Genomic DNA, 23,109 nt, shown 5'->3' with positions numbered 1-23,109 from the left:
TGCCTTGAAGACAGTGTCTTCATGAAAGGTTTGGCCCCAGAGCCTTAGAGTGAGGCGATTTCTCCATTTCAGGCAGTCCCAAGGGGGTAGTGACAGCTGGGTTGAGTTGGGGACGGGGCCCCTATGTTAGCCAGGGGCGGGGAGGGAAGGGGGACTGGCTAGCCACAAGTACCGCAAATTGCTGAGCTTCTGGGGCAGGCAAGGGAGGGGAACCAATGGCGTGAGCCCGTGTGTCCTTGCTGATGGCCCCTTCTCCTCCGCAGCTGAACTACAAGGACTGCGAAAGGGCCGTGAGGAAGCACCTCATCGACGGGGCGCGGTTCTTGGTAAGCTCTGGCCAGGCGGCATCTGAGACAGGGGTGCTCTGTGCTTGTCCCCTGGCTGCAGGGCCAGCTGGTCTGCCCTGTCCCTGGGGACGCCCATGTCAATGGCTGTCTCCGGGGGTCCTGGGGTAGCATCCGCCCTCTCCCACCACCTCTCCGGACCCCCCTATTCAGACCCCTCTCACGCCTCTTGCTGATGCTGAGATACACTCTAAAGTACAAGGAGGACTCTAAGTACAGTTGGGGAAAAAAAATCTGGAAAATCTATTCAAATGCCATCCACACTTTGAAAAGCCCGAGAGGAAAAATGATCCTATCAGAGAACAGACAATTGTCACCTCCAACGTCTCACCCTGGGGTACATGCCACTGAGAGGAATAAAGGGTGGCATCATCTCTTTATTTCAATTACTCCCCTCTTTCTCACTACTGAAATTCATAGTTTATTCTGTGTCAAACACACATGTGGCGTGGCTCTCCGCTGCATCATCATTCAAAAAGCTTTCAGTCTAAGACCAGGGCGCAGGTGTGTACTCAGCACTAAGCCACGGAAGGGAAAGGGACACCGCTCTAGTGCTGGAGACAGAGGTACAGGATGTGGCCGGGGGTGGTCTGACATTTTCCCTGAAGTGACACCTCTTCGAGTGGGTTAAGAGAGACCCTCACTGCACCAATCCGTCCCTTCTGGGCGCTTTGCTTCACTCTTTAAAAAAGAAATGTAAACAGGACTCTCAAGGTCTCAAGGGGCGGATGTTCCTAATTTGGATTCAGAGTGGTGAGGAGGGCACGCTAAGCTTTGATGGCCCGTAAGTCAGTGCCAGTAAAGGAACTTGACCGTGAGGCTTCAGGCCAGTTGGAAGGGACCAGAGAGGTCACAGGCTCCAGTGTGTCATTCAAGACACCAGGACACCATTTTTATACTGCATCCCTGCTATCAACAGCTGCTTGAATTCCTTCAGGGATGGTGAGCTCACTACCACCCATAGTTATCTGCCCCTTTCTGGGCAGCTCTGAAGTCTCACGCTGAGACTAAACCTGTGCTTCCTTTGGTCTGAGTTTTGCTATCAGGTGCCGTGTAAGACATATTTATTCACGGTCCACCTAAATCATTCATTCATCCACCCATCCATTCACTGGACAGGCATTTTCCTGAGGTCCTTTCACATGCTGGATCATGCCAAGTACTGGGGGATAGAGAAAGGGTTAAGATGTAATTTCTGCCTTCTAGAAGCTTCTTTTATAGCAGAAGGGTATCCAGGAAGGCCTCCAGCCACCTCTTTGCAAATGAGGAAACACACGCAGAGGTGTGATGCGATTTTTTCTATGTCACAGACCTAGTAATCAAGCTAAAGCATGCATTTAATTTAGTCTAAAACTGTTTGAGCTTATAACAATGTTATTAATTTATACTGAGCTTTGAGTCAATAGAATTCCTGGAGTATTATTATTACTGTCCTTGCAAATTACTGCTGAACCCAAATATTTCATCCTGGTGCCTTTAGCACTGAGAACAGACTTACCATGTTTGAGTAAAAAGGGAGGATAACACCTTTGAGGATGGTCTTGCAGTGGCCCTGCTGCCCTGGTCACCGTGAGCAAGCCCTTTCCTCCCTGAGCCTGCCTTGCTCCCTTCTGCATTGAGCCGGGTCAAAGCGGACGCCGGCTCTGGGATTCCCCCAACACTCCCCCTGTGGTGTCAGGCTGGGGAGGACAGGGTCATGTCCTTGGTCAAGAGGTATTTTCTGAGCAGCTTTGTCTCCTCTAATTCAATCTCTGGGACCCGGCAGTCCCTCAGAGAACGCAGCACATTCTGCTCATTGTGCGAACAGGAGGAAAGTGGGGAGACGGGCCAGGAGAGCAGAGACCAGAATCCAGCACCCCCCCCAACTGGGGAAACCCATCATCCACCCCAGCTGCTCTGGGTGCGAATTTGGACTCCTGGTGTAGGCTCTAATTACTTGTCTTTCACTTCTTCCTGCTCTATAATATCCAGGGCCAGGCTACTCTTGAAGGCAAAAGTGGAGGGCCCTAGTTATTCCTGCCTGCCTGCCTTCCCTCCCCTTCCATTTCTTTCCCTTCCTTCCTTCCTTCCTTCTTTCCTTTCTTCCTTCCTTCCTTCCTTCCTTCCTTCCTTCCTTCCTTCCTTCCTTCCTTCCTTCCTTCCTTCCTTCCTTCCTTCCTTCCTTCCTTTCTCTTCTCTTTCTTTCTCTCTCTTCTTTCTTTCTCTTTCTTTCTTTCTTTCTTTCTTTCTTTCTTTCTTTCTTTCTTTCTTTCTTTCTTTCTTTCTTTCTTTCTTTCTTTCTTTCTCTTTTTTCCTCTCTTCCTCTCTCTTTCTTCCTTTCTTCTTTCTCTCTCTTTTTCTTTCTTTCCTTCTTTCTCTCTTTCTTCTCTCCCTTTTTCTTTCTTTCTTTCTTTCTTTCTTTCTTTCTTTCTTTCTTTCTTTCTTTCTTTCTTTCTTCTTCTTCAAAGTAGGAGCAAGGAGGCCCCTTGAATCTGTCTTGCTGTCATTTTTATTTTCCATATAAGAAGGACAGAATCTTGTCTGGTGGAGAATAGGGACGCTATGCTTCCAGAAGTATTAAAAGAGAAGGAAATGTGCTTGAAATCTTTATCAGTTGGAAAGGTATGTGGCTCCATGTCACAGAAACCTGACCACAATGGCCTGACCAAATAGAGGTTGGTCTTTCTCAATTAATAAGAAATGTACAGATGGGTGCTGGGGCTGGTGAACTGCTGAAGGAAGTCATCAAAAACCCAGGCTTCATCCAGCCTGTGGAAAAACCCTACTGCTCCTGTCCAAATGGTTGTGAGTTTGCTGCTCCACCTGGAGGCATCACATCTGCGCTGTAGGCCGGAGGAAGGGGGAGGGCAAAGAGTAACAGGTGCATGGTGAATGGTAAATGTGTGCCCTCTTTTTTCAGGAAAGTAGTACATTTTCCAGAAGTTTCATCCAGCAGACTTTAGGTAATATCTCACTGCTTGTGATGAAGTCATGTGACCTCCACCATGAGCAAAGGAGTCTAGGGAGTTAAATATTTTGAACAAGTATGTTTAAAGCCCCGAATTCAGGACCAGTCAGTAAGGACGAAAGAAAGAGTGGGTATTAGTAGGCAAACTGCAGTGCCTGCATGCTGCCTCTCCAGGCGGGCCCAGTCTGAGGCTTTGCCCTCTCTGTGTCCCTCTTCTGGACACCCATGGCACATAACACCTCTGCAAAGTCACCAAACCAACTCCAAAGTCATCACACAAGTGACCCAGGGTTTGCTGAAGGTTTTTGAAAGAGGTGGTGGTGGTTGGGTTACGTCACACAGCGAAACTCTCCAAAACTCCTGTTTCAATATCTCTTGTCGTTCCTCACTGCTCTTGTCCCAGTTCTAAATGTCTTTCCTTTTCCTAACAAGCTGCTCCTCTGTGTCTCCAGCCATGCTCACCTCCGCTGCTCCTCCACAATGTTCCTGAAATCCCCTCAGCCTGTGTTCACCTCTCGGCACAACAGAAGCTGGTAGCCGGCTGCCTGGCGCTCAGCTGTCGTCCCTCTGGCAGCCCTGGGAACCTTCCACGCATCACGCCACGCTCTCAGCATGAGTCTCAGTCCCCTCCCTGAGAGTAGCGTAGCTCTGGAGGGGGGAGATGCTGCTGCTCAGAGACATTAAAAAAAAAAAAAAAAAAAAAAGCAGAAGCGGTTAAGAAGCTTGACCAAAAGCCTGGTGCTCTCAGGACCCTTGGCTGACTCTTTTCCCAGTCCTGCCTCACATGGTCTGACAAACGGGTTGGGTCCCAAACTGCTCCTAGGAGCTAGGTCAGATGAACCCAATCAGCACATTGCTAAGATGCCCAGCCCAGCCCCCGTGCCAGCTGAGCTCAAAGGGAAGCTTGTCCAGCTCTTCCCAGTGGGCAGCAAACAACCTGACAAGCAGCTCCCCGCACAAAGAAGGAAAAGAAGCAAAAATACCTCCAAGACCCAGCCAGACCCACTCCCCTCCCAATTCCACCTCCTGAGCTAGTGATTCCTCATCTTCCTCCCCAACATCTCAGTCTCCCACTCTGCTGGGCACTGTGCCAAGCACATTACATTCACCGCCCAATTCAATTCTCATGCCCCCGAGAAAGGGGGGGTGTTATTATGAATATTATAATGATCCCCATTTTACAGATGAGAAAACTGAGGTTTGGAAGAGCTAAGGGTGTGCCCAAAATAAGACAGAAGCCAAGTGGATGAACCAAGACTCAAATGCAGCCTGTCCAACTCCAGAGCCCCCACCCTGACCACGGGCGTTGATGGGAAGGGCCCCTTCTCTGGCTCACGGCTGGCTCTGTGGAAAGCACCCCACCCTCGTTTCTGATCCCCACACTGGCATGCCGCCCCCCACCCCTGCTTTCAAGATGTCTTCCGTCACCCTCTCCACCCACCTCCCTCCAGCTTAGGCCACGGGGACCCCCAAAGGGCTCAGACCAGGAGAAAATAGACCGTGATGCCCTAGAGCAGAGTCCCCACCCTGCTTGTCACCGACCAGCCGAAGTTCCCTTAATGTCCCTGAGCCTCTGTGCTCCTAGGAATGTATGACAGACAGTCCCTGCATGACAGGGCTGATGGAGGACGAACTGAGGTGTTACAAGGCAAAAGCCCAGCGTCAGCTCTTGGCGAATCAGAGGGTCTTTCTCTTTCCGCTCTGGGTTCCCTCGGGAGAGCCTTTTCCTTGCACCTCCCATCTCGAAAGCTCCACCAGGGGCCTGGAGAGAGTCTCTGGGGTGTGGCAGTGTAAGGGGGCAGGGGCCCTCCTCCAGGTTGGCTTCCCCACAGCCGGGCCTCGTGGAGCCCAAGGGGCCCTGAAGTCTGGGGTGTGAGGTTAGGGAAGAGGTCACCACAGGGCCAAATTCAGCCCACAAAACAAGTTGCTTGGTTTCACAGATTTTGCTCTCATCGTTTCTGTTTGGTCAAGTCAAAAATACTTGTCAACAGTAAAAACTCAGACCATTTCTCATAAAATCTGTATTTCAGGGTTCTCTATGTAAAAGTAGATCCAGCAACCCCAGGTACAGCCCATGGGCTTTTAGACAATTTCTAGAAGCTGCCAGCTTTGGGTGGGGGGTGGGGGTATACGCTTCAGCTTGCCGCAAGCCCCACCACTCCCTAGCCTGCTCCACGCGTTACACTGCTCGCCTGGCTCGGAGCCCTCCCTGCGGGTCGTGACCGCCTGCCATGCATGTCTTCATTTCAGAGCCTGACGGAAAACGACATCCAGAAGTTCCCCAAGCTCCGGGTGCCGTAAGTACTCCCCGACCCCTTGTGCCGTTTGGGAAACAGAGTTTGGGATGGAAGTAGTCTGGGGGTCTGGGCCAGTTACGTGTCTCTGTTGGGTTGGAATGAGAAAGCAGGCTGGGTGGCTGGGGACAAGGGCAGGGTGTGGGGAAGAGAAGTTGCACGATGGGCTGGAAAAAGGAAGTCACAGCTCCGGCCCAGCTGGTGAGCTGGATGCTCTTGCCACAGACGAGCCCGGCTCTAGATGGTGTTTTCACTTCCTCCCTTCCCATGGGGTGCCTGGGCCTCTAAGAACAGCGCCAGCCCCGAGAGACCACAGGTTTCATCGTGGCGTCATCATCAACTCTGGGATATCTTGAGTTTCTCTGGACCTTTGTTTCCAGCTCAGCAAAATGAGAGCTGAGCCAGATGCAGGATGGCAATGCAAATCAGCGTGCGCAGATACTGACTGCCTCGGGATGGCTGCCAGGGGTGCTGTTTTGGGAAGAATCCTGAGGAAACAGAGCTGTTATTGATTACTCATGTCTGCCCTGGGAGCTGAAATGGAAGTTAGAGTGTGCACATCGTGCCACGCATTTTTCATCCCTCTAAGTAAGGATCTCACGTGCTCAAAAATACCTAATACAGGAGCCAGGCAGGAGGCAGGAATATGTAAAATGAGCCAGGTTGAAAACACAAAGCCCCATCGATTTATCTCTTGTTTTGCCACCATTGAGTAAAACAGTGGTAAATATTCTATACGGAGAAATATTTCTCCACTGTAAGAAAAGTAATAGCACAGTTATGATGATAAAAAAAAAGTAGCCACCACAAAGCCTCATTGTTGGTGAAACAATAGGGAGCAGTGGAGATTGAGGCAAACCAGACATTATAATCTCCGTTCAAAGACTGCAGTAGCCACCACACTCCAGTGTGGACCTGACAATGTTCAATCTTCAAATTTATCAACAATAGCTGGAAATACGAGCTTTCTGTGATTAATCTCTATTTTGAAATGTTGGCTCAAATATTTTTAAATGTCGTGAAAGCCAGAGTAAACATACCTATGAGCTAGAGTTAGGCTGGGTGTTACCCATTCGAGACCTCAACTTGGATGTTCTCTGAGGTCCTTTCTCTTGGTCTACGGGTCTCAGAACTCATAATAACAGAAGGCAAGAAGGTCAAATGAGTAGGAGTTTGAGAGATCTCATGAATGCCAGAGACTCAATTAAAAAAATATTTTTTTAGCGTAATTATCAGGTTTCCCTTGTCTGGAAGGGAAAAGGAAAAGAAGAATAAGGGTTTGCCTTTGGGGCTATTGTTGAAGATGGCTTGATCTTTCTAAGGATTTCCTCTAACCACACTCGGCTATCTAAGTTTAAATTTAATTTAAAATTCAGTTACTCAGAGGCACTAGCCACATTGTAACAGCTACATATAGCTGGCAACTGCTACACTAGAGCAGATGTAGAACATTTCCATGATTGCAGAAATGCGATGTTCCAGAAACAAGCCATAGAAATATGTAAAAGAGAGGCCTTCCCACACGGGGGCCAGACCCAGCCTGCAGGTATGTTAAGTTTAGTCCACACTGCATTTGAAAATCGAGAGAAGTTTCACAGAATCCACGTTCTTTAGAAACAAGTGAAAGATGTGGTGATCCAGGGCCCATATTCTGTCGTTGCAGGAGTGGGCTGGAGCTGATGTCCGCTGCCCTGTGTAGGTGGGGTTTGAGCTCCTGTGCACCCCAGTCCCTACCACGACCTGAGGGCTTGTCCCAAGGCACAGCAAGCATTTGTATCCCATGCATAGGAACTTGAAGTAATAGGATCATATTTACTTTCCCGCATGAAACAACCAAATACCTAGACAAATACATGGAACAGCAGTTTTCACGACATTGGACATCAGACAAGGAGAATGGAGAACAAAGGCAGGGAATGCTATGACCGCTCAGTGCTTTGAGAGAGTCTCCAGGCCATGGTGCAGGGGCCGGAAACATAACGCTAAGCCTGGTGGACACCTTGAGTTGAGGAGACAGCTGGGAATGCAGGTGTCTGGAGTTCACTGAACAGGAGCCTGAGAGAAGAGCGCCCTAGCAGGTGTTCCGGAGAGGTCCAGAGGACCTGTCTGCATCAGGTGCTGAGCGGTGGGTACATGTACAAAAGGAGACTGCCTGCAGTTCACAAAAGAACTACCCAAGAGGACTGGAGGAACTAGTAGCCTCTCACAGGGCTGGAAATGGTGCCTGTTTCTACTAGCCTGGTTGGAGAACCTCTAGATGAACAGTCATTGGCTAGACTGCACAGAAGGATGTTGCCTTAATAGTAGGGAATAATTAGCCCTAATCTAAAAAGTCTTCTGGTCTTTCCTAGAAAATCTTAGAAGCAAGACACAACAGCAACAAATTGTTTCTCAGTAACTTAACTGCATCTCAAAACAAAACTTAAAACTCTTTATAGGAATGCAAAAATATTCATTACTCAATGAAAGAAAATTCACAATGTTAGGCATCTAAACAGAGACTAACAGGCAAGCAAATAAGCAGGAAGTATGACCCATAATGAGGAGAAAAGCTAACACATCAAAACTGCCCCATAACTGACCCAGATATTAGAATCAGCAGACATGGACAATATAACTATTTCATGTGTGAATAGTTAAATCCAGGCATGGGAAATGCAAAAATACACAAACAGAACTTCTAGAGATGAAGACTATCATATCTGAGATTAGAAATATACTGCTTGGGACTAAGAGCAGGTTAGATGTTGCAGAAAAACAATAGTAGTAAACGCAGAGATACAGTAAATGAAACAAACACAGAAAAAAATTAAAACAATGAAAAGAGCATCAGGGAACTTTGGAACAACTTCAAGTAGCCAAATATACATCTAAAGTCTCCAAAGAAGAGGAAAGAATGTGCATATGAGACAGGCAGGAGAGACATAAATAAAATATTTGAATAAATAATGGCTAAAACATTTTCAATTGGATGAAAATTATAATCCCACAGATTCAAGAGGTTTAACAAACCTAAAGTCCAAGAAAAAAGAAGACAAATGCCCCAAGGTGCATCATAATCAAATTCCCCAAAACCAGTGATAAAAAGAAAATCTTAAAAGCAGTTAGAAAAAAATTAAAAGACACATTACATACAGAGGAACAAATATAAGTATCAGTGCAGATTTCTGGTCAGAAATAATGCAAGGGGCCGGGCACGATGGCTCACGCCTGTGATCCTAGCACTCTGGGAGGCCGAGGCAGGTGGATAGCTGGAGGTCAGGAGTTCGAAACCAGCCTGAGCAAGAGCGAGATCCTGTCTCTACTATAAATAGGAAGAAATTAATTGGCTAACTAATACATAGAGAAAAAATTAGCTGGGCATGGTGGCAGATGCCTGTAGCCCCAGCTACCAGGGAGGCTGAGGCAGAAGGATTGCTTGAGCCCAGGAGTTTGAGGTTGCTATGAGCTAGGCTGATGCCACGGCACTCACTCTAGCCTGGGCAACAAAGTGAGACTTTGTCTAAGAAAGAAAGAAAGGAAGGAAGGAAGGAAGGAAGGAAGGAAGGAAGGAAGGAAGGAAGGAAGGAAGGAAGGAAGGAAGGAAGGAAGGAAGGAAGGAAGGAAGGGGAAAGAAAGAAAGAAAGAAAGAAAGAAAGAAAGAAAGAAAGAAAGAAAGAAAGAAAGAAAGAAAGAAAGAAAGAAAGAAAAGAAAGAATTCAAGGCAGTGGAGTACTGAAAGTAAAGTACCAAAAGAAAAATATTGTCAATCTAGAGTTCAATACCCAGCAAAAATGCCTTTCAAAAATGAAGGGGCAATAAAGAGTCACTGATCACCCTTATCAGTGACTTGGAGAATCCCCGTTTCTCTTGGCAGGAATGTGTAACAAGCACCAATTCCAGCTCTACTTCCAATGGGCCGTGTGAACTGGGACACATCCTAGACCCCCCTCAGTTTCCTAGACTACAAAGAGCTGCAAAGGGTGAAATATATATGCTGTATGGGCTTGCTGGTTATAAACGCTACCATTGTAGGTGTGAACAGGTAGATGGGAAAACCAGGTAGATAGTGAGAAAAAGCGCAGGCCCCGTGGTCAGACTACTTGAAACTCAATCTTCCCACTCACAAACTGTGGAAGACTGTGAGACTGTGGACAATTATCTCAGCTCTCTGAGCCTCAGCTTCCTCATCTGTAAAATGGGGATAATAATAGAACCTCCCTCAAAGAGTCATAGGGAAAATTAAAGGAAATAATGGGGAAATGATAATATACACTAAGTGTTAGCTATTCTCACTTTGCATAAAATCCCAATTAGCACAAATTAGAATTTTTTACTAAGCATTCTATCTTGTTAGAAAGGGAAGATTGAAGAATAGAAAGGGCATGGGGCTTCGGATGGGGCGATCCAGGTTCTGAGGCTGCCTCTGCCCCTTTCCTTCTAGTGGGAGTTTGGGGAAGTGGCTTCACCAGTCTGAGCCTCAGTTTCCTCATCTGTCGTAGCGAAGAGAACTAGCTTTCAGGGAGAGGAGAATGTTAAAGGAGGCAGCCCACGGGAATTGTCTAGCACTGCCTTTGACACATATGGATGTTCAGTGCTTACTCATTCCCTGCCCTTGCACATAAGCTGATTTTTTTTTTTTGCTCATTACCCTAAGGGGATATGGAAAAGAAATTGTGTCTATGTGTAGCAGACCCAAACAAGATTACACTCCTTTGAACATATCTGTTTTCTTCCCCAAAGCTTAAAATATCAGTATTAAATCGATTTTGGAAGAAGCCAAATTCTGGTGAGGGAGGCTGCCTCTGTCTACAAACATGGCCCCTCTCTAGGACATAGTTGACCCCAAGACACTCAGTATTGTGATGGGAGGATTTTTTAAGAAAACAACGAAGGCTCCCTTTACAGGGCCTTGGATAAACCTCACCCTGTAGCTGGCAACGGTATGGTTAAATCAATACAATACATGTTAAAATCTGCTAGTGCCTATTTGGGGTTCATTAAAGAAGAAAATGTTGTTAAGTTTTGCACTGAAATCCACAGTGTAAGGTGAGGTAATGAGGAGAGGAGAGTGACGAGTGGGTGGTGCTGGGTGACTCTCTGTATTCGATCTCACTGGCCCCAGGGCCGATCGTGGAGTTGGGCTGGGAGAGTCTCAGCTCCAGAGAAGTAATGCAGACATAGCTGTCATTTGTCTGTCGTCCTGTAAGGCTGTGAGCCCCTTAATGGCAGGGATGGCATCCTGTCTCGCCTCCTGAGTACCTGGTTCTCTAAATCAGACAGACAAGACGGGGAAGGTGTGGAGGGAGGGACCCAGAGGTGAAATGAGTATTCTTGTACCTGTTGGACAATGTGACCAGCAACCAGCCAAACTGAAGCAGTGATAAGACTTGTCTCTAACGTGCTCCTTCCTCTCCCATTTACGGGCTAACCCTGGCCAGTCTCAGGCCTCCTGCACCCTCAGCAATCCGCCCGCAGGCAAGGTGGCTCCTCTCACCTGCCGTTTCTTCTCCAGTGCAAGCCCAGAAAACTCGGTTTGGCGGCTCAGCTCCCCAGTAACACTGGTCACGCGACCTTTGACATCTGACCCCCTTCAGGTCCTCACCTCCCTCACTGGTAAAAATGGGAATAATTATACTTGTCTACCATGCAAGCGATTGTGAGGCTCAAGGAAAACATGACATGCAAGATTGCCGGGGTGGGGAAAGGGGTCAAGAGTGGGGAGGCCACGCTGTGCCCCTAAGTGATTACTTCCCACCCCCCCCATGGGTCCTCTGCTGAGGCCAAAGGTGATGACGGAAGGCCCCCTCCTGAGTCTTAAGACATCTGGGCCGCTCCCTGGCTTCTCGGGTGAGGAAGACGGAGTTTGGAAGGTTTGGCTCAAGGAGATTGGTCTTTAAAGACAGAAAGGAGTAAGGTGCGCAGAGCCAGGGCCGGCTGAAAGTGGGAATGTGTGCAGGGAGGAGGGGTGGACAAAAGTGACCACAGAGCCCAGACAGGCAGTCACACAGAGCTGGAGAGACAGCGCTGGGGGAGGGGCAGGTGCACCCGGCCACAGGGCCTGGAGCCCTTGGTCTGGGAAGGCCGGCAGGCAGTCTGGAGTCTGAGTCAAGGGAGCAACGGGGAAGGCCCTGTGCGAGGGTGAGGAGGGTAGTTGGTCCAAAGCTCTCACCATGCAAGCTGTGTAAGAAATACATTTTGCATCATAAGCCAACTACACAACTATACGACTACACAGCGACAATGTAGGAAACCAAGACAGAATTTTCATGAGATAGTACCTACTCTTACTGTGTGCTGTGTGCTCTGATATTTCTATTCTCTACCCCTTCCATCCTTCCCTCCCTCTCTCCCTTCCTTCCTGCCTTCCTGCTTGCCTGCCAGCGCCTTTCTTTTCTAGTTCCTTTCTTTCTTACTTCTTGTGTGATCAGCAGAGTTGACTTCAAGACCCACCAGTGCAGTTGTTGGAGCACAGGCAGAACTGAGGGCTCCATCAAAGACCGACCGAGAGCCTCTACTCTCCCCACTCCCTGGCTCACTCCTTCATCGTTACAAAGTTCCTTCTCCTTCTGGCTCTCCTCCTCCTCCTCTTTTTTTTTTTTTGAGACAGAGTCTCATTCTGTTGCCTGGGCTAGAGTGCCATGGCCTCAGCCTTGCTCACAGCAACTTCAGACTCCTGGGTTCAAGCGATCCTCCTGCCTCAGCCTCCCGAGTAGCTGGGACTACAGGCATGCGCCACCATGCCCTGCTAATTTATATATATATGTATGTGTATATATGTGTGTATATATATATATATACGTATACATGTATGTATGTATATATACATGTATGTCTATATATACACATACATATATATGTATTTTTTAGGTGTCCAGCTAATTTTTTTCTATTTTTTAAAATAGAGATAGGGTCTCACTCCTGCTCAGGCTGGTCTCAAAATCCTGAGTTCAAACGATCCTCCTGCCTCAGCCTCCCAGAGTGCTAGGGTTACAGGCATGAGCCACCATGCCCAGCCTCCTCCTCTTTTTTTAAAACACAATTTCACCAGTGTCAAGAATAACTGGATTTATTCATCATAAAACTTTTGTGATCATAAAACTCGCCTGGGGGCCGGCACCGTTACTGCTGCCCGGGCGTCTCCCTGGAGTGTCTGGTCGGTTAGGTCCAGGGGGGCCTGCTCACCCGCGCGCGTAACAGGTGCGCCCAGGCAGTCCCGACGATCAGGCCTGTCGGGGATTCCCTAGTCGGGCCCAACCCCCTTATTGTGCTGATGAGGGACTGAGAACTGGGGAGGGCACCTGCCCTGTCTGAGGTCACACAGCAGGCACCTCCCTTGGGGCAGGACATTGCAGTCAGACTCTCTGTGCCTACACGTTCCACAAGTTGTACAGCACCGGGAGGGTCTTTAGACTGAGAGGATGAAGACTGGCCCCATCATGCAGCGAGTTAGGGATGCACCTGGGCTGGAACCCAGGCCATCACCTTTCTGCAATGGCCTGACTTCCTCCTGTTGCAGGTCCAGCCCATTTCAGGGCCAGCTCGTGCCTCAAACAAAGGCTATCAGAGAGAACTACCATGCACAGCTGCCTGGCCCTCTCCACCTCCTTCTCTGGTCCTGGGTGAAGCCTGGAGTTTATGTGGTAGAGGGAGGATGAGTCGCCTCCAGCCACTCACTGTCACTTGGTCCTCTGCGGGTAGGGTGCAACTTTGAAGGTTTGCACGTGGCCATCGTAGCAACCGTCTTCCTGCCTTGCCCGCCAGCCAGCATGGCCCCGTGTCTGCCAGCCCCTGGCAGTGGTCTTGCCGGCTTGGAAGGTGTTCTCTGAAGCCTCTGAAGGAGGAGGCCCCTGGGAGCTTGGTTGCAAGCCAACTGCAGGCCCCGTGCTGCCCGCTCCCAGCTCGCTGCCGCTCGTCTGCTGAGGCCTGCGGTTTGGCATTTCCTTCCTTACCCGGGTAGAGCCCCCGCGGCCTCCAGCCTGGCTGTCAGAGATACTGGGAGGAGGTGACACCGCAGAGAGCAGGGGTCCTTTCAACATCCAGAGCAGCGTTGTGAACTCGTCAGGGCCAGCCAAGATGCGTGGGACGGGGCGCTGGGGTGCGGTTCAGCCCCCCTCCCGCAAGTCATTACTGAAATGTCACGTTCTCATTGAGGTCTGACCATTTTCAATGGCAACTGCACCCCACCCTGCACTGCCATCCCCGTCCCCAGCCTCACCACCATTGTGCATGGATATACACGGTGTAGACTTAACTTCTAATCTCACCTCCTTAAAGATCTCTCTCCACTAGCACGCAGTCTCCTGGAGAGCAGAGATCTTGGGTCCCTTTTCTTCATCGAAGTAGCCTGAGCACCCAGCAGAGGCCCTGGCACATAGAAGGCCCTTAATGCATACTGTTGAATGAACAGTGGCCACGTGACATGGCCAGGATGCAGGACACTAAAGGGCTCCCCTGTCCGCTCTGTAGGGGCACCTTCCATCTAGCATGCCACGAATCTTCTCAAACAACTACTTAAGGGAGCCCAAATAGAACCACATCTCGAGCATTCTGATGGCATGATCAGAAGGTGGCCAGGAGGTCCCCACCCCTGCTTTAAACATCTCTGGGCAGTCACAGAAGTGTGAAATTTCAACAATGACATTATTACAGGGGATTAAACATTGCCCTTTCTCCTTCTCTGTCCCCGTAAGTCCCCAGCGTAGTTGTGGGAATTCATTCATCCTTTCATTCTGATGAGGCAGGAGGGTTGGAGCCCGGGTCCCTGGGAGAAGTGGGAGAGTGGGGGCCGGGGAATGATGAAGGAAGCTGGATGTGGCAGATGCTGAGGACTGTCTTTGCTAACAGTGAGTTTGTTTGAGCTCAAACTTGTTACCTTGAGATGATCCTTAAGAAGATCGTTAAGCAAACATAGACCACGAGTCATTCTCATAGATGGGCGAGGTGGGGACCCAACCGTGCCTGCTCCCGGGGAGGCTGCGGCATGCAGGGAATGAGCACTGGGAGGTGGTGCACTGAGGGGCGCTGGATTGCGGGGCTGGCGTGTGCTGCGGGGAGACGGGCAGTCTTCATCACCGACCCGCCATGGCTGTGGGTGAATCCCCTCTCTTGTCTGGGCCTGTGTCCCCTCCCCTGTACAATGAAGGTGGACTAGATAATCTCTGAGGTGCCCCAAATCCCCAGGAAACATGGAGCCCGGTGGGTTACTCATGTGGGTCTGCTGGTCTCATCAGTGGGTGCTCAGAAGGCCTGAGTCTCGTGTCCTGGAGGGCTGAGAGTGGACGGGACGCTTGTCGCTAGTGCATGCTGCAGATGTGGTCCTGACGACAAGCCCTCCCTGTCCTGGGGTTTGAGGATTTGCGATTTCAGGCATGGAGGTACCTGAGGGCTAAGGGTATCTTCAAGGTGGCATCAGGGGCATGGGTGACTCAGGGGGTCTCTCACTCTACAGCCTATGCCTTTATAGGGGATTCTTCTCCAAGTTTTTAAAAGAATCTATGTCACTGAGTAGGAGTCAGGGAGGGGATAACAGAAGAAGAAAACAGTCAAAGAACAGCCTACTAGAGGTTGTAATCAGAAATACGCAACAAGTTGCTGATTCCTCTAGGTCTGGGAGATGGTTTGAAGATTCTTGGGAGCAAGATGTCACCATGAGGATGCTCATGCAAGAGTCAGGGGACCTCAGCCCCGGGAATAATACAATAAAATACACAATTATAGTCTCCAGATCCTGAGGCTCCTGCGTTTCAGAGGAGGGGAAGCCACCTGTGAGCTGACAAGTCTTTAAGGAGAAGCTCTGAGCTAGATGCAGAAGGCTCAGCCGGAGAGATCGGCAGGGGGAGAGAAGGCTTCCTGGGCAGGAGTGAGGGGTCTGGCTGGGAGACGGGGTGACAAGTGAGGAGCAGAGGACCCCCACGACAGTGACTGAGAGGAGGCTGGCCAAAATCAGCCCAGGTGTCCTGAGGTCCTATAGATCAGGGAACTTCAGGGCTCAGTGGGAAGTTTGAGACCAGAAGGAGATGGTCTTCTCTCTGTATCTGTCTCATTATCTTATAGGATTCTCAGTAAGTTAAGTCAAGAAATCAACAAGAACGAAGAGAGGAGGAGCATCTTCACACGCAAGTGAGTGGGGTGGCCCTGGGCCCCCTGGGAGGAAACTCAAGAATTTTTAAAAAGTCATGTTGAGCCTGCAGTGGTTCCTGAGTCCCAGGGATCTCGGACGTGGTGCCCAAGGAGGGCAGGGTTCCCTCTCCCTGCCCTGCATCCTGCCCCAGGGCCCGTGTGTCAGGGGAACTTCCTCTAGACCATCATGCTCCCAGTTGTGCCACCAATGTGGCTTTTGTGGTTTCCAGAATCTTCTTTGGAGCATCCTAGCCCCAGTTGCCAAGCAACAAGGACAAGTCGTTCATGGGCAGTGAGACACGCCCTGCACTGGGGACTCCTCTCACGGGACTAGATGGAGGAAAGAGGGAGATCCCCTTAAATCAGTGGGACCATTAACGCTATGCTTTTTGCCTTCGCAGACCCCAAGTCCAGCGGTTTCCTGAAGAGACAGGTAAAGGCTGGGGCTGAGAGGTGATTACTTTAGGAGGTGACAGGCACTTCAGTTCTCCTGCCTGTCAGGTGCCTAGGGCTCCTTGGGGTGTCATGCAGGTGACCTTACTCATTTGCCCGCCAGCCTGTTCTTACCCAGGAAAGGGCAGGAGAGCTGTCACTGTGCAGGCACCCGGCTTAGAGCTCTTGCTCTGCTGGGACGTCTGCAGAGACACAGTGACACAGTGAGGGTCTGGGAGCTGCATGGGGCAGAAGGGCCCAGCCTTTGACCGAGCGCCTGATGTGGGCCCGTTCCCCTGTTTCTGGGCCTTTTCTTTATTTTTTGCAAACAACAGTTTATTTCTCCCAGCTCTGGAGGCTGGGAAGTCCGCGGGGAAGGTGCCAGCAGGTTTTCTGTCTGGTGGGGCTTCCTGGGCCCCACCGTGCCTTCTCACTGTGTCCGCGCCTGTGGGAGGGGCCGAGTCTGAGCCTTCAAAGCAGTTTTTCAGTGGCTCAGTTGTACTTAGTGTTAACCTGCAGATTGCTGGGCCTCGCCCAGGCCTGCTGAATGAGAAGCTCTAGGAAAGGGGCCTCAAGTGTCTGCCTATTTTAAAGCACTCCTAGGTGACTGTCACCACGGGAAAGGTGGGGAACCACTGCCGCCCGCTGGTTCTCCGGGAGACTCCTGGGGGCTGACAGCAGGTGGCTGAGCCCCAGGTGTGGGGGAGGAGGAGGCAGGCCTGGGCTGGAGCACAGGTGGGGAGGGCGCAGGCGCAGTAGCTGCGTCCTTCGGTGCTGACGCTGGTGTCGTTTCCTTCCGCAGAGAGCCACGAAGAGGACAACGGCGGCTGGTCGTCCTTTGTGAGTATGGAGGGGGCTGATGCTCCACCTGACAGCAGCATCCAGGGTGGCCTTGTCATAAGGTCCCAGCACAAAGCCACATGGAGCAAGGCCTCTACCAACATGCCAGCCCACCCCTCCAGGGCTCAGAAAGGGTGTTCTGCAAAGGGCCTGGCAGGAAGTATTTTCGGCTTTGGGTGCCATGCAGCCTCTGTCTCAACTAAACTCTGCCACCCGCACAAAAGCAGCCGCGGTGGATGAGCTAACAGATGGGTGTGGCTATGTGCCCATCACCCTCTATGTACGGAAGCAGAGGGTAGGGCAGGGCTGGGCCCCTGGGCCGTAGTTTGCTGACCGTGCAGTTATCCATTGTTATCCACCCCACGCAGGTCCCTTCCCTGTCCCCTGCCTATCTCCAAAAATGAACTCGGCTGGAAATCCACTCTAAAGGAGCTTTTCTTGTGGACTTAAGTCCCCACTGGTAGCACAGGAGGAAAAGGATTTGAAAAGACCTCAGGGAGGGTCCAATCCAATTGGGTTTTACATTTGAAGGGTCCCAGTGACCCCTTTGAGAGTCGAATGGATTCTCTATGTCCTCTCCCCAGAAAACTACATGTACAGTCACCACGTGTGCAGCTAGTCTGGGGCTAAGGGCTCTAGTAGGGATCGTAGTCCAGTCTGTCCAGTTCACACATGAAGCCGCTGAGCCCACGGGAGAATGTGACTTAGTAGAGCCACACAGCTAGTCCCAGGCAGTACTGCCACCCAGCTCGCCCGACCCTCGGTCGAGCAGTCTTCCTGGTAAGCGGCTGCCTCCGTGCCTTTAGAAAGCAGGAACAAAATGTCCCTTGTCCTACTGGGATTCTAGTAAAAGAAAGCATTTAACTTGAAAACAAAAAAATGTTTAGCCAAGTTTGTGCTTTCTACATGAAAGCAAAGAAATATGACAGATGTATTTTGTATGCAGGGAAAATAGAACAGACTTTCCCCCAAAATGGTTCTGTTTTCTCTCAGAGCTGAATCCTCGCCACGCAGCCCTCTCGTGCCCAGCCCAGGGGCGCTGTCCCGTCCCTCTGCTCAGGGAGGGTTTGCTTCCATTCGCTGGTGGCTGGAAGCTCAGTGGGTCCATTAGGTGCCCAGCTCTTCACATGGGACACAGGGAGGTGGGTGGACATCCAGCAGCCAGTCAAATAAGCACTTTACGCCATGCATAACACATATTTAAAAGGTACACTGAGGCACAGGACAATTGTAAAGAGTTTATTTACACAAATGACAATTCATAAGTCAGGCAGCACCAAACCAGGAGTGGTACCCCTGTGAATGCAGAAGTAATACAAAGAAAATACTTGATTGGTTATAGTTATAAAGTTGTCTTATTTGGTCTATCTTGCTGGAAAGTTCTTAGGTATAAAATTATGTTTGTTGGCTACTTCTGATTGCTTGAACTTATAAGTTGTTTTTCTTTTATAAGAAAGAGCTCAACTTAAGTGTTGCTTATGTTTGCAAAACCAAGCAAGGTTTAGGTCACTTACGAGCCTGAACAGTTTTGTCTGCTCAGGGTTCCTCGGGCCTGGCCTCCACTTTAATTGACTTTAACACACGTATGGCAGAATATGATTAGCAACCCAACCATGCATACAAATTTAGGAGCCAAACGATGGGGAGAGAATAATTGTTGTAGAAGCAGAGAGGAAATGTCTGCTGTTTGAGAAAGGTGTATGGGGTACAGGGCTGGTGTAAAGTCAGGAACAAGTGGTCTGGGCAGGACAGGAGCCAGGAGGGGCTGGAGACAGGCCACCTGTCTGTGGACCTCCCTGCAGAGGCCACTGTTCCAAAGTCCTGTTCCTCAGGGGCCGGGCCCACCTGCTCCTGAGTTATAAGAACACGGACAGGGCAGGACAAAGTCTGTTTTGGAGCTGGGAATGCATTGGACCCTCACTTTGCCTTCCTGCTTTTTGTTGTTTGTTAACATTCCTGAACTCAAAAATAAACACAGGAATCTTTCAACTGAGCAACTTAAATACAGTCTTCCTTAAGCCATTTGTCAAAGCTGTCAAGATGTTGAGGATATTGGTACCTCTCTTTCCTGGAAAAGTTGCAACCTCCCATTGCTTCTTTCCATACTGCCCTTGACCGTAGAGCTCTGGGTTGGTTCACGTACCCACTGGCAAGACAGTGAAGAGTGTTCCTCGCTCGGTGGCCAGTGGTGTGGCCTCTGCTTGGGAAGTGAGCACCGTGACTGTTACTTTCATGGGCGGCTTCAAAGGCAGGCACCCAGAACCTATGGCTTACTTTCCCCGAGCCCCAGGAAGAAGCGAAAATGAAATACAATAAACAGCTCAAATTTAGAGAGCTTTTGTTTCCAAGAGAGTAGCTTCAAACCCAGAGCCAGGTTTCATGAATACTAAGATGTCATTCCCATACACTCAGCTCTCAGCAAATAGGACAGCACAGCCCTTGACTGTCCCCTCCCAGACACGACCTAATCTCCTTCCAATTAACGGGCTTTGTTTATCTGGCTTCCCCCATTAGCTGGGCCTTCAGTGCTGCACCGGGTTATAATGAGAAGAAATTTTCTGAGCACAGGCACACTAAGAACAGAAATGACAATTAACTCGCATCATCACAAGCGCCCCAGGCGTTTGGTCTTTCTCTCGGTGATGCCTGGAGTAAAAAAGGGGTTTACTCAAGAGAGAGCCTGATTCTGAGTCCCTATTCCAGCGCCCTCCCCGTCTCTTCTCTCTTCCTGTTGTGCAAAAAAGGTGTAAATGACTGAGGCCCCAAGTCCATGACTTCCAGACTGTGTGATAGTGTGTGTCCCTCGTCTATAAGATGGGAGTGACCGCCCTAGGCTACCTGTCCCCCGGAGCGTGCCAAAGTGAGGCTTGGAGTGGGGAGAGCAGACACAGGCACGAGGAGTGCCCTGGAGCCTCTGCAAACTGCCCTGTCCCCGTCCCTGTGTTGGCAGGAAGAAGATGACTATGAAAGTCCCAATGACGATCAGGATGGGGAGGACGACGGTGACTACGAGTCCCCCAATGAGGAGGAAGAGGCACCCGTGGAAGATGACGCCGACTATGAGCCGCCACCCTCCAACGACGAGGAAGCTCTGCAGAGCTCCATCCTGCCGGCCAAGCCCTTCCCCAACACCAGCTCCATGTACATCGGTAAGGCCCGCCTCCCGGTGCTCGGCCCTGCCAGCCCGCAGCCGAGCTCCGCACTGCGGCACCGGAGGCCGATGCCCCAGCTCGCCCAGGTAGCAGAAAGCTCTGGGTGCTGACGGCAGCTCGGCTTCTGAACAGCCGTGTGGCTTTAGACAAGTGACTCCATCTCTCTGGGCCTCAACGTCCTCATCTGTGAAATGGGGTGATGATAGTGAAGCCCACGTAGGCTTGCTTGGGGATTGCTAACACTGCAAACAAACCGTTGCCTGTGGTCGCTCGTAGCACTGAGCTGCCACTTGAAGGCATGTGGCAGTTACAGCTCATTCTGTGGTTTGCCCGGGTACTCAAGAGCACTTTCCTGTTCCTCCCACCTTTGGCCAAATCATAGTTACTTGGCACTACCACCTAGAGACTGTCAGAGTAAACAGAAAGACAGCAAGGGGGGTTGACTACAACTTTAACAAAAATCAGACGGTGTTTAAGATTTCTATCTGTCTCGGGGGCCACATTCATGTAGTGGTGGCGACAGAAAACAAACACATGCACACTTGCATCGTACAAGTGCAGGTGGGAGCTGGAAGTTGATGATCAATACTGAAAAAACTGATACCATTTAATCCTCTGTGCTGCACAGCTCTGTTTCATTTTAAAGCCCTTTGATAACACTGCGTCAACATCTCCTGTGTGCTTTTAAGCACCCTGTGTGATAAGGACCATGTGATAAGGCCTGTGTCTTGTATGGGGAAGTGGAGGTCAGAGAAGAAATGGGGAACGAAGCTGCTAAGCACCTTGCATGTGCCAGTTGCAAAGACACAGAGTGAACAGGACAGTCCTCGCTCCAAGGATTCGTAGTCCAGTGGGTGAGGCAGCGTCAAACAAATGAGTCCCAAAATTATGTAATTAAAGGATGATGCAGAGTCGGGAAGACAAGTGCAGGAGACGAGGCTAGAGTGTGTGCCTGCTCTGGGCTCACTCGCCATAAGAAGCTGTGATAGTAAGCTGATATTAAAGGATGAGTAGAAGGGGGCTGAGTGGAGATGGACGTGGTAAGGGAGGAGCATTTGAAACAGTAGAAATGGACGTGCAAAGGCCCTGGGGCTGGAAGGAGCACGGCATGTTAGAGGAGCTGAGAGACGGCCAGCGTGGGGAGTGGGGCGAGGTTAGCCCGGCTGGCCCTTGCTCTGAGCCCCTTCTCTGGGGAAGGACCACGCCCCCCCCCCAGGCTGGGACTCGGGTGAGTGAGAGAGCACCCAGGGCACGACCATGAGGAGGCCCTCACTGACTCCCGCTCTCTCCTAACAGTCTCACTCTGGCCTTTCTCTGGCAAAGGCGTAGGACACTGCCAGCCTGTCAGCCTGGCCTAGGGACACTTCTGGGGCAGTGGGAGTAGCGCGAGTTTCGCTCCAAGGCAAGCCCAGGTCCCCGTTAAGAGCCTGTGATTTAGAAACAGGAGCTGGTGACCAGCTTCTCCCCCTGTGGGAAGAGGTGAGCTAAAGGAGGAAGTGCCAGAGCATTTGGGAGGGGAAGGAAGGGACCCAGACTAGGATCCTCACAAGCGGTGACGGCTTAACCCTGCCCGGGCAGTGGGTGTGCCCGTGTGCTTGTGTGCACGCACGTGTCTCTGCGCGTGCAGGTGTGTGCACACACGTGCACACGTGTGCCTTTGTGTGTCTGTGCACACGGAGTCACATGTGCGTTTACTTCTTTGCAATTTTGTCTGAGAACACTCCCTCCTGGTTCTGGCTGAGCTAACGACAAAGGGGCCTTTGTGACTGGCAAAATCTGTGATAAAGACCTAATCCTGTGGGTGGGGGGATGAGAGCTGCTCCTGTGTATGAGGAGAGTGACACACACTGGGACAGAAAGAGGGGCGGGGAGGGGCCGAGGACTCCGCAGCCCCCGTGGAACCCAGGCTGGGTCTCCCGTGGCCGGGGGTCACACTGGCCCCTGAGCGTGGCGACACTCTCTCACCGCAATATTCTCCCATTTCCACAGACCGGCCCCCATCCGGGAAGGGCCCCCAGCAGCCGCCCGCGCCCCCGCAGAGACCCATGGCCGCCCTGCCTCCCCCGCCGGCCGGCAGGAACCACTCGGTAGGCAGCCTCCTCCTGCCTTGTCCAGTGCTTTCTGTCCACTCCAGTCACTTCCTCTGTCAGAGAGAAAAGACAACCACAGACACCTTTATCTCACTCTAATTTTGTAAGAAAACAGTGTATCGAGGCTGAGAAAACGCATACCCAAGTACTGCTCAGTGTTTCTTTTTCTGGGAGAAATACTGGCGATGTCAATCTATGTCATTATGCTTACTGGTATTTTCTTTGTACCATAAACATATCAACTCCTTGTGCAATAAAAGCTCCCCTTCTAATGTCCACTGTGCCATTGCTCGGACAGAAGTGAAAACTGTGAAACAGACAAGTCCCTGCACCTCCTGGCACGGCGGGGGGCCTGGGCCTCCCTTTCCTGCAGAGGGACTTGCGCCACCTGCTGGCCAACACCTGAACTTCTGGGGACAGAGGCCTCCAGACCAGGGTGTACAAGACAAGGAGCCAAGGATCCCAGGGAGCGGGAGGCGGCAAAGCCCCCTTTCCTCTTTCTTCAAGCACACAGTCCAGCTCCCGGGGATCTAGTAGATTCCCAGAGCGACCCCGAGGAGCTCAGGTTAAGGAGTCGCTAGGATAGCTGGCAATGTGTTCTCTTCCCAAGTGTACCTATAAAATGCATTTTGCTTTTGAAATCTGAAGACCTCCACCTCCACTCCTGGGATGTGGGATTCAATCATTCCATCACTCTATCCCGGCACCAAGCAGTGTTTTGGGTGCCGGGATAGAGTGTGAGCAAGACAAATGAAGTCCCTGTTTCATAAAGCTTCCCCTGGGGTTGGGGGAGACACGTCACCAGCCGGTAAACAGCTGTATGAATGAGATGATCTGAGGAGCCGTGTGGGGTCAGGGAGGCAGAAGACCAGGCAACAGGATGGTGGGTGGCAAGGTGACAAGGGGCTG

The 23,109-nt window shown here is 50.7% G+C and overlaps 1 protein-coding gene across 1 annotated transcript in view; it reads left to right on the top strand.

Annotated features, from left to right (window-relative positions):
- Positions 1-23,109, top strand: part of LCP2 (lymphocyte cytosolic protein 2) — a 45,866-nt gene that overhangs the window by 4,263 nt on the left and 18,494 nt on the right. The window contains exons 2-8 of the mRNA XM_075996283.1: positions 264-326; positions 5,542-5,588; positions 15,621-15,686; positions 16,088-16,119; positions 16,921-16,958; positions 19,909-20,107; positions 22,100-22,197. Coding sequence (XP_075852398.1) covers positions 264-326; positions 5,542-5,588; positions 15,621-15,686; positions 16,088-16,119; positions 16,921-16,958; positions 19,909-20,107; positions 22,100-22,197 — 543 coding nt within the window. The remainder of the gene's footprint in view (positions 1-263; positions 327-5,541; positions 5,589-15,620; positions 15,687-16,087; positions 16,120-16,920; positions 16,959-19,908; positions 20,108-22,099; positions 22,198-23,109) is intronic.

Source organism: Microcebus murinus, chromosome 21 (assembly GCF_040939455.1).
Source record: "Microcebus murinus isolate Inina chromosome 21, M.murinus_Inina_mat1.0, whole genome shotgun sequence".
In the NCBI taxonomy this organism is placed as follows: Eukaryota; Metazoa; Chordata; class Mammalia; order Primates; family Cheirogaleidae; genus Microcebus; species Microcebus murinus.
The sequence above is the reverse complement of the archived record's forward strand: the minus strand, read 5'-3'. Positions and strand labels throughout refer to the sequence as shown.